General features: G+C 41.9%; 1 protein-coding gene and 1 non-coding gene across 2 annotated transcripts; both read right to left on the bottom strand.

Moving 5' to 3' along the window:
- Positions 1-7,965: 7,965 nt before the first annotated feature.
- Positions 7,966-8,047, bottom strand: trnal-aag (transfer RNA leucine (anticodon AAG)). The gene has a single exon. It is a non-coding gene; the product is annotated as a tRNA-Leu (tRNA).
- Positions 8,048-9,043: 996 nt separating this feature from the next.
- Positions 9,044-11,787, bottom strand: her8a (hairy-related 8a). The gene is made up of 4 exons (XM_064939024.1): positions 11,381-11,787; positions 10,672-10,767; positions 10,495-10,573; positions 9,044-9,828 (listed from the first exon to the last, which is right to left on the bottom strand). The coding sequence occupies exons 1-4, from the start codon at positions 11,450-11,452 to the stop codon at positions 9,200-9,202; spliced, it is 876 nt and encodes a 291-aa protein (XP_064795096.1). The 5' UTR covers positions 11,453-11,787; the 3' UTR covers positions 9,044-9,199.
- Between the last annotated feature and the right edge of the window lie 2,307 nt (positions 11,788-14,094).

Genomic DNA, 14,094 nt, shown 5'->3' on the forward strand with positions numbered 1-14,094 from the left:
ATATAAATGCAACATGTAAAGTGTTAGTCCCATGATGATTCATGAGCTGAAATAAAAGATCCCAGAAATGTTCCATATGCACAAAAAGTGGATTTCTCTCAAATGTTGTGCACAAATTTGTATACATCCCTGTTTGTGCGAATTTCTCCATTGGCAAGATAATCCATCCACCTGACAGGTGTGGCATATCAACAAGATGATTAAACAGCATGATCATTAAACACGTGCACCTTGTGCTGGGGATAATAAAAGGCAACTCTAAAATGTGCAGTTTTGTCACACAACAAAATGCCACAGATATCTCAAGTTTTGAGGGAGCAAGTAATTGGCATGCTGACTGCAGGAATGTCCACCAGAGCTGTTTCCAGATAATTTAATGTCCATTGCTCTACCATAAGCCGCCTCCAACATCGTTTTAGAGAATTTGTCAGTAAGTCCAACCGGCCTCACAACCGCAGACCACGTGTAACCACGCCAGCACAGGACCTCCACATCTGGCTTCTTCACCTGCAGGATCATCTGAGACCAGCCACCTGGACAGCTGATGAAACTGAGAAGTATTTATGTCTGTAATAAAGCCATTTTGTAGGGAAAAACTCATTTTGATTGGCTGGGCCCAGCATCCAGTCATGTGGAATCCATAGATTAGGGCCTAATGAATTTATTTAAATGGACTGATTTCCTCATAGGAACTGCAACTCAGTAAAATTGTAGAAATTGTTGCATTTTGCATTAATATTTTTCCGTATATTAAAACTTTCAGGATTCAAACAATTAAGTATATGTTTTCAAAATGCATACTGCTCATTGCAAAGTGGTGTGTGACCTGGTGATGAAGCCTGCCTTCTGTTACCATTAGATGCCACGGATATCTCATACTTCCGACCTCAGTGCATTCAAGACAACTGGGAAAATAACGAACTCCAACTGCGAAAAATCTTTTGAACGGTCATCTAACTTGGAATTCCAACTCGGGAAGCTCCGACTTTCCGACCTGAAGATCCCTGACATCAGGATTTGACCTCGTATTTTTCAGGGTTCCCAGTTGTCTTGGTAGCATCAAAAGATGCTGCAGGAGCAGCTATTGCACTGTCTGACAGATTTTTCCCTCAAAGGCTCTGTATCTGTATGCTGTACATGTGATAAATAAGAATATACATAACAAATATACTGTATACATGCAGCAATTTAATTCAGATAAATTATGCAAATTACCCTATAGACCAATAAGCACAACGAGTCAAATGTACAGTGCCTTGCGAAAGGATTCGGCCTCCTTGAACTTTGCGACCTTTTGCCACATTTCAGGCTTCAAACATAAAGATATCAAACTGTATTTTTTTGTGAAGAATCAACAACAAGTGGGACACAATCATGAAGTGGAACGACATTTATTGGATATTTCAAACTTTTTTAACAAATCAAAAACTGAAAAATTGGGCGTGCAAAATTATTCAGCCCCTTTACTTTCAGTGCAGCAAACTCTCTCCAGAAGTTCAGTGAGGATTTCTGAATGATCCAATGTTGACCTAAATGACTAATGATGATAAATACAATCCACCTGTGTGTAATCAAGTCTCTGTATAAATGCACCTGCACTGTGATAGTCTCAGAGGTCCGTTAAAAGCGCAGAGAGCATCATGAAGAACAAGGAACCCACCAGGCAGGTCCGAGATACTGCTGTGAAGAAGTTTAAAGCCGGATTTGGATACAAAAAGATTTCCCAAGCTTTAAACATCCCAAGGAGCACTGTGCAAGCGATAATATTGAAATGGAAGGAGTATCAGACCACTGCAGATCTACCAAGACCTGGCCGTCCCTCTAAACTTTCAGCTCATACAAGGAGAAGACTGATCAGAGATGCAGCCAAGTGGCCCATGATCGCTATGGATGAACTGCAGATATCTACAGCTGAGGTGGGATACTCTTTCCATAGGACAACAATCAATCGTATATTGCACAAATCTGGCCTTTATGGAAGAGTGGCAAGAAGGAAGCCATTTCTTAAAGATATCCATAAAAAGTGTTGTTTAAAGTTTGCCACAAGCCACCTGGGAGACACACCAAACATGTGGAAGAAGGTGCTCTGGTCAGATGAAACCAAAATTGAACTTTTTGGCAACAATGCAAAACGTTATGTTTGGCATAAAAGCAACACAGCTCATCACCCTGAACACACCATACCCACTGTCAAACATGGTGGTGGCAGCATCATGGTTTGGCCTGCTTTTCTTCAGCGGGGACAGGGAAGATGGTTAAAATTGATGGGAAGATGGATGGAGCCAAATACAGGACCATTCTGGAAGAAACCCTAATGGAGTCTGCAAAAGACCTGAGACTGGGATGGAGATTTGTCTTCCAACAAGACAATGATCCAAAACATAAAGCAAAATCTACAATGGAATGGTTCAAAAATTAACATATCCAGGTGTTAGAATGGCCAAGTCAAAGTCCAGACCTGAATCCAATCGAGAATCTGTGGAAAGAACTGAAAACTGCTGTTCACAAATGCTCTCCATCCAACCTCACTGAGCTCGAGCTGTTTTGCAAGGAGGAATGGGAAAAATGTTCAGTCTCTCGATGTGCAAAACTGATAGAGACATACCCCAAACGACTTACAGCTGTAATCGCAGCAAAAGGTGGCGCTACAAAGTATTAACTTAAGGGGGCTGAATAATTTTGCACGCCCAATTTTTCAGTTTTTGATTTGTTAATAAAGTTTAAAATATCCAATAAATGTCGTTCCACTTCATGATTGTGTCCGACTTGTTGTTGATTCTTCACAAAAAAATACAGTTTTATATCTTTATGTTTGAAGCCTGAAATGTGGCAAAAGGTCGCCAAGTTCAAAGGGGCCGAATACTTTCGCAAGGCACTGTATTTACATTTACTGGTAATTCCATTAATGAATAAGCTAAAAATAATTATTTCATAATGGGATTTTTTCGTCTTCTTCTGGAGAACTGGCCGATGCCAGTTCGTCCTTTTTGTTATTTTTGGGGGGACAAAGCCGGCTATTACCGGCTAATGGAAACCCTGGTCCATCATCCATTTCTTATGTTATGAATTGCAATGTGTACATTATGTTAGGAATTGCAATTTGTACAATATGTTAGGAAGTTTGACAACATACTATGTGTTACAAATTTGCTAAACGTATCAAACGTTACAAATTCCAATTTGTTGGTGCTAATCTTAGCAAGGTGGCTAGTTGGATAATGCTAACATTAGCTAGCAGGCTAACATTAACTCGGCTAGGGGTTAGGGTCAGTGGAAGGCTTAGCTAAATTGGGTTAGGGAAGGGTTAGCTAACATGCTAAGTAGTTGCAAAGTACTTCAAAACATGTAAATATTTGAAAAGTTGCTAATTAGCTAAAATTGCCTGTGATGAGATTCGAACACACAACCATCCACCCATCCATCCTGACCAACTACCCTCCATTTGTTTTTTCCTTAAGTAACCTTCTGTCTTACGTACAGTTGAAGTCGGAAGTTTACATACACTTAGGTTGGAGTCATTAAACCTTGTTTTTCAACCACTCCACAAATGTCTTGATAACAAACTATAGTTTTGGCAAGTCAGTTAGGACATCTACTTTGTGAATGACACAAGTAATTATTCCAACAATTATTTACAGACTGATTATTTCACTTATAATTCACTGTATCACCATTCCAGTGTGTCAGAAGTTTACATATACTAAGTTGACTGTGCCTTTAAACAGCTTGGAAAATTCCAGAAAATTATGTCATGGCTTTAGAAGCTTCTGATAGGCTAATTGACATCAGTTGAGTCAATTGGAGGTGTACCTGTGGATGTATTTCAAGGCCTACCTTCAAACTCAGTGCCTCTTTGCTTGATGTCATGGGAAAATCAAAAGAAATCAGCCAAGACCTCCCCCCAAAAAATGTAGACCTCCACAAGTCTGGTTCATCCTTGGGAGCAATTTCCAAATGCCTGAAGATACCACGTTCATCTGTACAAGCGATAGTACGCAAGTATAAACACCATGGGACCACGCAGCCGTCATAGCGCTCAGGAAGGAAACTCAATCTGTCTCCAAGAGATGAATGTTCTTTGGTGCGAAAAGTGCAAATCAATCCCAGAACAACAGCAAATGACCTTGTGAAGATGCTGGAGGAAACCGGTACAAAGTTTCTATATCCACAGTAAAATGAGTCCTATATCGACATAACCTGAAAGGTCGCTCAGCAAGGAAGAAGCCACTGCTCCAAAACCACCATTAAAAAGCCAGACTACGGTTTGCAACTGCACATGGGGACAAAGATCGTACTTTTTGGAGAAATGTCCTCTGGTCTGATGAAACAAAAATATAACTGTTTGGCCATAATGACCGTCGTTATGTGTGGAGGGAAAAGGGGGAGGCTTGCAAGCCGAAGAACACCACCCCAACCATGAAGCACTGGGGTGGCAGCATCATGTTGTGGGGGTGCTTTGCTGCAGTAGGGACTGGTGCACTTCACAAAATAGATGCCATCATGAGGTAAGAAAATTATGTGGATATATATTGAAGCAACATGTCAGGAAGTTAAAGCTTGGTCGCAAATGGGTCTTCCAAATGGACAATGACCCCAAGCATACTTCCAAAGTTGTGGCAAAATGGCTTAAGGACACCAAAGTCAAGGTATTGGAGTGGCCATCACAAAGCCCTGACCTCAATCATATAGAAAGTTTGTGGGCAGAACTGAAAAGGCGTGTGTGAGCAAGGAGGCCTACAAAACTGACTCCGTTACACCAGCTCTGTCAGGAGGAATGGGCCATAAAACGTTTGGCCCAAGTTAAACAATTTAAAGGCAATGCTACCAAGTACTAATTGAGTGTATGTAAACTTCTGACCCACTGGGAGTGTGATGAAAGAAGTAAAAGCTGAAATAAATAATTCTCTGCTATTATTCTGACATTTCACATTCTTAAAATAAAGTGGTGATCCTAACTGACCTAAGACAGGGAATGTTTACCTCCGTGTATGTGTATGTTAACCTCCGACTTCAACTGTACCTCGCAGTCAAATCAAATCAAGTTTAATTGTGCCGAATACAACAGGTCTAGACTTTACCGTGAAATGCTTACTTGCTCACAAGCCCTTTCCCAAAAATGCTGAGTTAAACAGTAAAGGATAATTCAAATGAATAGGGGTAAAAGTGACTCAGCAATCAGGATAGATAAGAGTAGCAGCAGCATATCTGAAGAGTGTTAAAGTGTGTCTATGTGTGAGTGTGTGTCATCAATATGTGCTTGCAATATGTGTTTTCTGTGTATCCATTAAAACAAAGATGTACTGTAGTTTAACTTGGGTCAATCGTTTCGGGTATGCAGTGTGTGTGTGTGTGTGTGTGTGTGTGTGTGTGTGTGTGTGTGTGTGTGTGTGTGTGTGTGTGTGTGTGTGTGTGTGTGTGTGTGTGTGTGTGTGTGTGTGTGTGTGCGTAGAGGGGATTATAAAGACTGTTCAAATTCTGGTGTGTGTGTGTGTTGGATAGTGGAGGCTGGTGGGAGGAGCTATATCCTCCACTGGTGTTTGAGTGTGGTATGTGTAGAATTTTTGGGTAGAGTCCAGTGAGTGTGCATAGAGCCAGTGCAAGAACTGTGCATTCGGAAAGTATTCAGGCCCCTTGACTTTTTCCACGCTACAGCCTTCTCCTAAAATAAGCAATTTACACACAATACTCCATAATGTCAAAGCTAAAACAGTTTTTTAGAAGTGTTTTCAAATGTATATTAAAAAAAAACTTTAATATCACATTTACGTAAGTATTCCGACTATTTACTCATTACTTTGTTGAAGCACTTTTGGCACCGTTTACAGCCTCGAGTCTTCTTGGGTATGACACTACAAGCATGGCACATCTGTATTTAGTGAGTTTCTCCCATTCTTCTCTGCAGATCCTCTCAAGCTCTGCCAGGTTGGATGGGGAGTGGCGCTGCAGAGCTATTTTCAGGTCTCTCCAAAGATGTTCGGTCGGGTTCAAGTCTGGGCTCTGGCTGGTCCATTCAAGGACATTCAGAGACTTGTCCCGAAGCCGCTCCTGTATTGTCTTGGCTGTGTGCTTAGAGTCGTTGTCCTGTTGGAAGGTGAACTTTCGCCCCGGTCTGAGGTCCTGAGCACTGGAGCACATTTTCTTCATGGATATCTCTGTACTTTACTCTGTTAATCTTTGCCTCGATTCTGACTTGTCTCGCAGTTCCTGTCGCTGAAAAACATCCTCACAGCATGATTCTGCACCGTAGGGATGGTGCCAGGTTTCCTCCAGAAGTGACGCCTGGCATTCAGGCCAAGGAGTTCAATCTTGGTTTCATCAGACCAGAGACTTCTCCCCTTCCTCCTTCCTTCTCCATTAATGTGCCACCCACCTCCTGTGACCTACACAGAGTAGCTGGACCAGTCAGTTGGTCAAAGTGGTTTGAGGTTTACTTTTTTTAAACAACTCGTGGTTTAGGCTACTTTATGGAAATTCCATATTTCATGGATGGATTTTCTTGGTTTTAAGATTAAACACATTTTGGTACTATTTATGTTTGAATTGTTACAAAAACGTCTTACACTGTTAGAGCCTACTGTTATAAAATGATGTGACCCACAGTTGCATGGTCACGTGGTGATTTATTATTATCATCTTATTAATAATGCCTTCACGAGTGTGTGTGCCTGCAATCATGCCTGTAGCCTACATGTATGTGTACATGTTTGTGTCTAGGCTACATATCTGAAAGTTGAAAATGGACCTCAAAATATGTATCACATTACTGAGTGAGGCATGGGCCTCCCTAGCCTAGCTAGACAGCAACATTTCCCATGTGTTGCTCATTCAAATGTCACATACCTATCTTCACCCCACGCACCTCCCACTGGACACAGACGTCAATTCAATGTCTATTCCACGTTGGTTCAACGTAATTTCATTGAAATGATGTCGAAACAACGTTGATTCAACCAGTGTGTGCCCAGTCGTTTCCCTCCTCCCTCTACATCTGTATCTGATTCCACTGCTCTTTCTCTCGTACAGTCTCTTTCTCTTTCTCTCTCTCTCTCTCACCCTCACCTTAATACATTCTCTCTCAAACACGTACAAACTTCCCCTGCTCTCTCTATACCCTCTCTTCTTACACACTTATATACAGTCTCTCTCGCTATCTCTCTCTGATCTCTCTTTGTCTCACACAGATGTGCCAAAGGCCACAGACCCCCGTCTCTCTATACCCTCTATTCTTACACATAGTATTTTTCTCTCACTCTGGTCTCTCTCTCTGGTCTCTCTCTATCTTTGGTCTCTGGTCTCTCTCTGTCTGTTATTTCAAGAATGATGGAGCCTATGGAAAAAAGCATCGAGTCTGCTGTACACTCCGTTCTTATAGATGTCATTGTATCCCTTGAATTCCATATGTTCAACCACTCAGACAGTGTTTCAGGCTCTCACTCTGTCTCTATCAATTCAATTCAAAGGGCCTTATTGGCATGGGAAAGAAATGTTTACATTGCCAAAGCAAGTGAAATGGATAAACAAAAGTGAAACAAACAAAAAGTGAACAGTAAATATTACTCTCTCTATCTGTGGGGTGAAAAGAGTAATATATAGGCCTAATGATTCACATAAGCCTGCTCTTAAATGGGGGAAATGTAAACCAAGAGTTTAGCAGAACATTTTGTGAATTTGGAAGTGTGGAAATGTCATTGAAGTGAACGCAGACAAGCCAGACGTACCCGAAAAAGCCATTAGTAACGCAACAGTGCGACCTAGTGGTAATACATTTAGTCTTCCTCGGACATCATGTTTAATTTGACAGTCACTCCATGCAACTTTTTCTACTATGGATAGATCTATGCATTACAGCATATCTACCTGGAAATGTATCTCTTTTTGGAGTGGTTTACGCGGCAATAATCACTGTTTATTTACAGATTTAGAGATAACCTTTTTACGTCACTAAAGTTCCGTCAAAATTCTACCTGACAGCGGTGGGATTCGAACCCACGCCCCCGAAGAGACTGGAGCCTTAATCCAGCGCCTTAGACCGCTCGGCCACGCTATCTTACGTCGACAAACGCACGAGAACGAATGGTATCCTACATAACAGCATTATAATATTTATCTTCACATGCACTAAAAATATAATTATATTTTTATGATTTGATATTCATACAAAATAAATGATATTGTCAATTCAGTTGCATTCATTTATTAAATTCTGAAACCATAAACTCCAAATGTTAACCAACTTCACACTTTACATTTACATTACATTTAAGTCATTTGGCAGACGCTCTTATCCAGAGCGACTTACAAATTGGACTTTATTTTGCCTGCTTGAATATGAGACAGGTATAAAAAGATTCACATTTAGGCCACAGTTGTAATACATTTTTTATTTAATTTCGAGACCATACAACACTTCAACTTCCAGCCAATTTACACTTTATTTAGCTGCTTCAATATGAAACAGCCTAGCAACTTCTTGTAATATACAAGGATGAGTTGTTGAGTTTTAATTTCCAAATTTAGCTAGACCTGAATCAATTAATCAATACCAAATCAGTTGTATCAGTTAATTAATCAATCAATTAAAGATGAGTGACAAAATATTAAACAAAAACATTGTGATTCACTTCTAAAACACAAAATATGAACTATTTGAAAAGAGAAGTTTACAACATAGGAAGACAAAAAAAACAAGAAAACTGTACAAACTTGAAGTAGCTATAATGCTTACTCTTCCCCAATCTCATACAAATATATGTATGTCTAAAATGTATGAATGACCAAACATTTAAAAGTGAAAATTAGACCCTATCATTTTGCCATGTGGCTATAGAATGCAGGCATTGTGTACTATAGCAGAGCACCAGAGCTATGTTCCTAGGGGGCTGGCCCAGTTGCACCACAACACATTGGTTTTAACTTTACATAAGTGAAACTGCAGATACACCTGGATCTGCATTTTCTGAATCCTCAACTAGATCCAGGAAAAACAGAATTGAGCGATCCCATGAGATGGGATTCATAAAACATAAAAGGGCCCTGAGTTTTTCCTTGCCACAGCGTTATGACCTGACTGGGAAAACTCCAGGCCCTAGTCGGCCTACAGCCTGGGCATTTTCCTTGTCAGGTCACGGGGTCAGGAAAAAAAATCAGGGTACCTAACTTGATGGAAGGTGTGTGTGTGTTTGTCTGTTCCCTGAGGTCTTCACCAAGGCCTCCACATGGAGGGGTCTCCCCCGGGGGGTGAGAAAGGGGACAGGGGAGCGGGGTGAAACACCCCAGGCTGGGGTAGATTGGGGGAACAAGGAGGGGAGGAGGAGACGGACTTCTGCTGATCCCTCCCATCTCTACCAGAATGTACCTGGCTGCAAAGGGCGTGGAGTGGTGAGCTTCCTATTGGTGAGGGTGATGGCTGCAAGGGGGGTGTGGCATGATGCATCTGTAAACAACCAGGCTGGAGTGACTGCGCTCCACCTCCAGATGACAGAGAAAGTGGAGACTGGGGAGGGGAGACAGGCCCAGATCCAGACATGGGACTACCACCATTACTACTACCACCACCAACACAACCACTGTTCCTATTACTCATACCAATAGCCCTAGTCGGAGTCCCATTGATACCATTGGTCCCATTGCCACCAGTGTTCCCAGCCCCAGTCTCAGAGCTGATGTGGGGCAAAGACTTGAGCAGGTGGTTGAGGAGCCGGGCCCCCAGTGGCTTGTCCATGCCTGGGCAGCTCTTGAGCAGGTTGTGGACCTCATGCATACATTGAATGTATCCACTGCTGTAGCGCTGCCGGGACTCAAACCCTATACTGGGACCAGAAGGAGAACCTAGAGAGAGATACGAACACAAGGGAGAAGTGGTGAGTCAGGGTTGAACACCAACTCACAGGTTTAGTAGGCCTACAATGTATATTAGTATAATACATATATATATATATATATATATATATATATATATATATATATATATAGTAGGGTATGCAGTATATTGATGGTATTATGGACTAATGAATATGCAGTGAGCTTTGTGAGCAAGTTTATATCGGTCAATAGAATATATTACTTCATATAACTTGAAATAAAACAAATCAGCTGATATCAACTCGTTAAATGTGTGATCAGGGTCGCGAAGAAGTTTCTATCCCATTCCCTGGCTTGTTTTTAATCACAGTTTGTCGCTTGTTGTCAATCATTTGACTGATTTGACCCAATAGGAGCTCATTGATATGTAGAGTGAAGGACCCCTATTGGGCAACATTATTCAGTGATTGACAACGCATGATAATCCTGCACATCATGGGAGGTTCCAAAGCTTCCATCACTGTAAGAATTTTAAACAGGTTATGTATGTTCTGTTCGAATTTAGAACAATGTTTTAAGAACGAAAACAGCCAAGTGGACTACTGTCCCCCGAAGTGACGGTGTGTGTGTGTGTGTGTGTGTGTGTGTGTGTGTGTGTGTGTGTGTGTGTGTGTGTGTGTGTTAGGCACTTACCTGAACCGTGACCCTTCTGCAGACCCTTCATATGTTGCACAGTAACCTCCAGTACATCAGCCTTCTCCAGTTTAGATTGCTGTGTAAAGAGGAGTGATTCAGAAGGAGATGGGAGGAAGAATGTATTTTGCAATTGTACTCTCAAAATATTCTCATCGTGTGTGTGTGTGTACTCACATCCAGGTTGTATGCATCCACCATGATTCCTTTCAGTTGTTCCAGACTGCAGTTGATGCGCTCCCGCCTCTTTTTCTCAATTAGAGGCTTCCGCAACTATCAATCAAATCAACAGGCCAATTAATGTATCTGTCTACATATTAACCCAATTGACGCCTTGGCAATTGTTTAAACCTTTACAGTGACCATTTATGATATGTCAAAGTAAAGGCATAAAGAAATAGAAAACGAACCATGTTTATCAATGTTGATCTAAAATAATCAATCAGTTTTGCTGTGGTTTGAAAGGATTTGAATGGATGTAATCAGAAATTGTTGTTACATTTCAGTGGTTTCAATTTAATATTTGGGGAAATGTGATTTTGATACTCAGATCAAGTCTGCAATAGACACTTTGGAATAAGAACACCCTAGCCAAGCCCTCTTTGACTACCCACCCCCCACCTGCTGATGCAAAGTCTGCAAACTCAACCAACTCTCTGCACATTGCATCAATGCATGCATCTTATTATCTGTGGTAGTACAGTATGCATGCCTTAATTGCATTCATGCATCATGAAAATATAGGGTTTTAACTGCAAAAAAGTTTTACTAAGCACAATTCTTGCACAACCCTTTACTTGATGTATTACCCAGTTCCTTAAATGACGCCCAAATGCATCATATCGAAACCTTTTCATATAGGCCAATTTGATTGCAGCAAGCTTACCTTTCGTTCTTCTTTAGCGCTAAAATTCCTCTCGCGCCCATTTCCCCGGTGTCCCATGTTGAAGGCCGTCATCCTCGAGCTGCAAGGCGCACGCACCAAACCACCTGACGAACTGAGAGCTCCACAGTCCACACTATCTGTGTCCTTGTGGGCCCCTCTCTTCTGCAGCTATAGTCCCCCACAAAACTCAGTTTACACTGTTTTAGTATTTTATGAACGAATAGTTCAACAGAGAGGGAGAAAGGAGCACTGAAGAAGGGGTACATACATGTATATATACATTTTACGCACCACAGCCTCGCGCCCCCAACACCTCCACCCACCAACATTACCATGACAATGTGTGGGTGCTCTCTCTCCCGAACTTTCCCACAGCCCTGCCGTGGGCACGATTCATGGCACAGGGTCCGATTCTCCCCGCTGTTGTCAAGCGGGAGAATAGGAAGGGTGGGGGAGGGGACGCGTACGGGTTTCGACACGTCGAGCACGGATGGAAAAGGGAGTTCTAAAAGGTGACGCGCAAATAATTTCATTGCTACGTAGAATGTTATGATCGATGATATCGTCTCGGAATTAGGAAGCGATTTTGCGGGTAAGTAACCTTGTCCAGTGCTAAAATTGCCGAACTAAAGGTAAATGACATGATGATAATTCCGTTACAGTTGTCAATGACAACACATCATTACCCTCCATAAAGTGTCACTATAATTTGCGACTTAGTTCATTTATGCCTGTAATCCATGTATTAATAAGAAAACGGCAATCCTCTGTTAAGAAAATGTATTGATTTAGACATAAACAACATGTAATCGAAGAAACTGCACAAATAACTTTATATAGCCTTCAGACATTTCAGCACCCAAACACAAAAGAAAGTCCGACGGGATGAAAAAAAGTCGCACAACAATAGCAGCTAAAGAGATCTCCTCACAACACTTCTTTTCAATATCGCTATAGGAGAATCCTCAACCTATTATCCCTGTCCCTTCTCCCTGCCACCTTTCTTTTCCCTGCCCCCTTTCCTGAGCTTCTTTACCAACCCCTCCCCCTCTTATTATTGTGTGTCGTCCCCGTCCCCCCGTCCCCTCCCCCCTCTGGACACACTCCAGTGGTTAAGGTCTCCCTCTTTCTTTTCTACCTACCCTATAGTCCGGCCGTAATGACCCCCAATTAACAGAAGAATGGTCTGTGCGACTATAAAGCATGAACAATTCTAAGTATATTTACAAGGCTTACCTATAGGCCTACTTCCAAGTATAAGTCAGCCTAAGGTAGTTTGTTTGATAACCTACGAGGCTTAGAGGTTGCTGTAATAGATATGGCCTAAATAAACAGTTGTGGGAGTCAATCCCACTGTGTTCGGTGTATCCCCCTTGGGGTGGTTGTTTGGTTGTTTGCACTTTGCAGACTGTGGTAGTGACTTCGTGACCTTTTCTCATCTACAGAGATATGCGACTGGAGCAACACAGTTCAATAGAGGTCAGATACTTCACACAGATACCTATCTATTGAGGTGCTAATACGAACACACATGCAGGCGCACACACATTACATTTACATTTACATTTAAGTCATTTAGCAGACGCTCTTATCCAGAGCGACATACAAATTGGTGAATTCACCTTCTGACACAAGTGTGATTTGCACAGACACGCACACGCAACTTCTTTCAAACTGCACGCAGAGACAAATGGTATCGACAAGTTCATCTGAGTCTTAGGGGTTTGGCCCTTTAACCACTCTCCTGTATTCTCACGCACACACACACACTGTCACACAGACCAAGGAGCAGTTTGTCATCAACATACTGGAGAGGCCTGCAGGCAGACCAGAACACATACTGATAACCTTAGTTATAAAAGGGAAATAATGTAATGTTAATGTAAATAAACATGCGCGCACACACACACACACACACAACCCATTCAACACACTAAAACATAGCCAAAATAATCAAACAAGGTGTATCTCAGGGGAGTTGGGTATGGCAGGACCAAAAATGTTAAGTATGCAAAAATATACGTTGACTAAAGTGATTCCAATCTCGATTAAAATGCAATGTGGAGCACTGTTTGGAGAGCAGCTGTCAGCCTGCAGCCTTTTCTCTCACTTTTAGAAAGCAATTAATCCATTTTAATCCCACTTCATAACACAACAAAATTTGGAAAAAGTCAATGGGTGTGAATACTCTCTGAAGGTACTGTATACCCACTCCATGGCCATAGGTATGTGGATGCTGCTCGTCGAACATCTCATTCCACAATCATGGGCATTAATATGGAGTTGGTCCCCCCCCCATTGCTGCCATAACAGCCTCCACTCTTCTGGGAAGGCTTTCCACTAGATGTTGGGACATTGCTGCGGGGACTGGCTTCCATTCAGCTGCAAGAGCATTAGTGAGGTCGGGCACTGATGTTGGGCGATTTGGCCTGGCTCGCAGTTGTTCCAATTCATCCCAAAGGTGTTCGATGGGTTGAGGTCAGGGCTCTGTGCAGGCCAGTCAAGTTCTTCCACACCGATCTCAACAAACCATTTCTGTATAGACTTGACTTTGTGCACGGGGGCATTGTCATGCTGAAAGAGGAAAGGGCCTTCCCCAAACTTGCCACAAAGTAAGAAGCACAGAGTCATCTAAAATTGTATTTTATGCTGTAGCGTAAAATATTTCCCTTCACTGGAACTAAGGGGCCTAGACCGAACCATGAAAAACAGCC

This window comes from Oncorhynchus masou, chromosome 27 (assembly GCF_036934945.1).
Source record: "Oncorhynchus masou masou isolate Uvic2021 chromosome 27, UVic_Omas_1.1, whole genome shotgun sequence".
Classification (NCBI taxonomy): Eukaryota; Metazoa; Chordata; class Actinopteri; order Salmoniformes; family Salmonidae; genus Oncorhynchus; species Oncorhynchus masou.

Excerpts from the sequence above, each read along its gene's own strand:
- her8a (XM_064939024.1), bottom strand. The coding sequence starts at position 11,452 with ATGACGGCCTTCAACATGGGACACCGGGGAAATGGGCGCGAGAGGAAT. Across the intron at positions 10,768-11,380 it reads GCGCTAAAGAAGAACGAAAG|TTGCGGAAGCCTCTAATTGA; the intron begins GTAAGCTTGCTG and ends TTTGATTGATAG. Across the intron at positions 9,829-10,494 it reads GCAGAAGGGTCACGGTTCAG|GTTCTCCTTCTGGTCCCAGT; the intron begins GTAAGTGCCTAA and ends ATCTCTCTCTAG.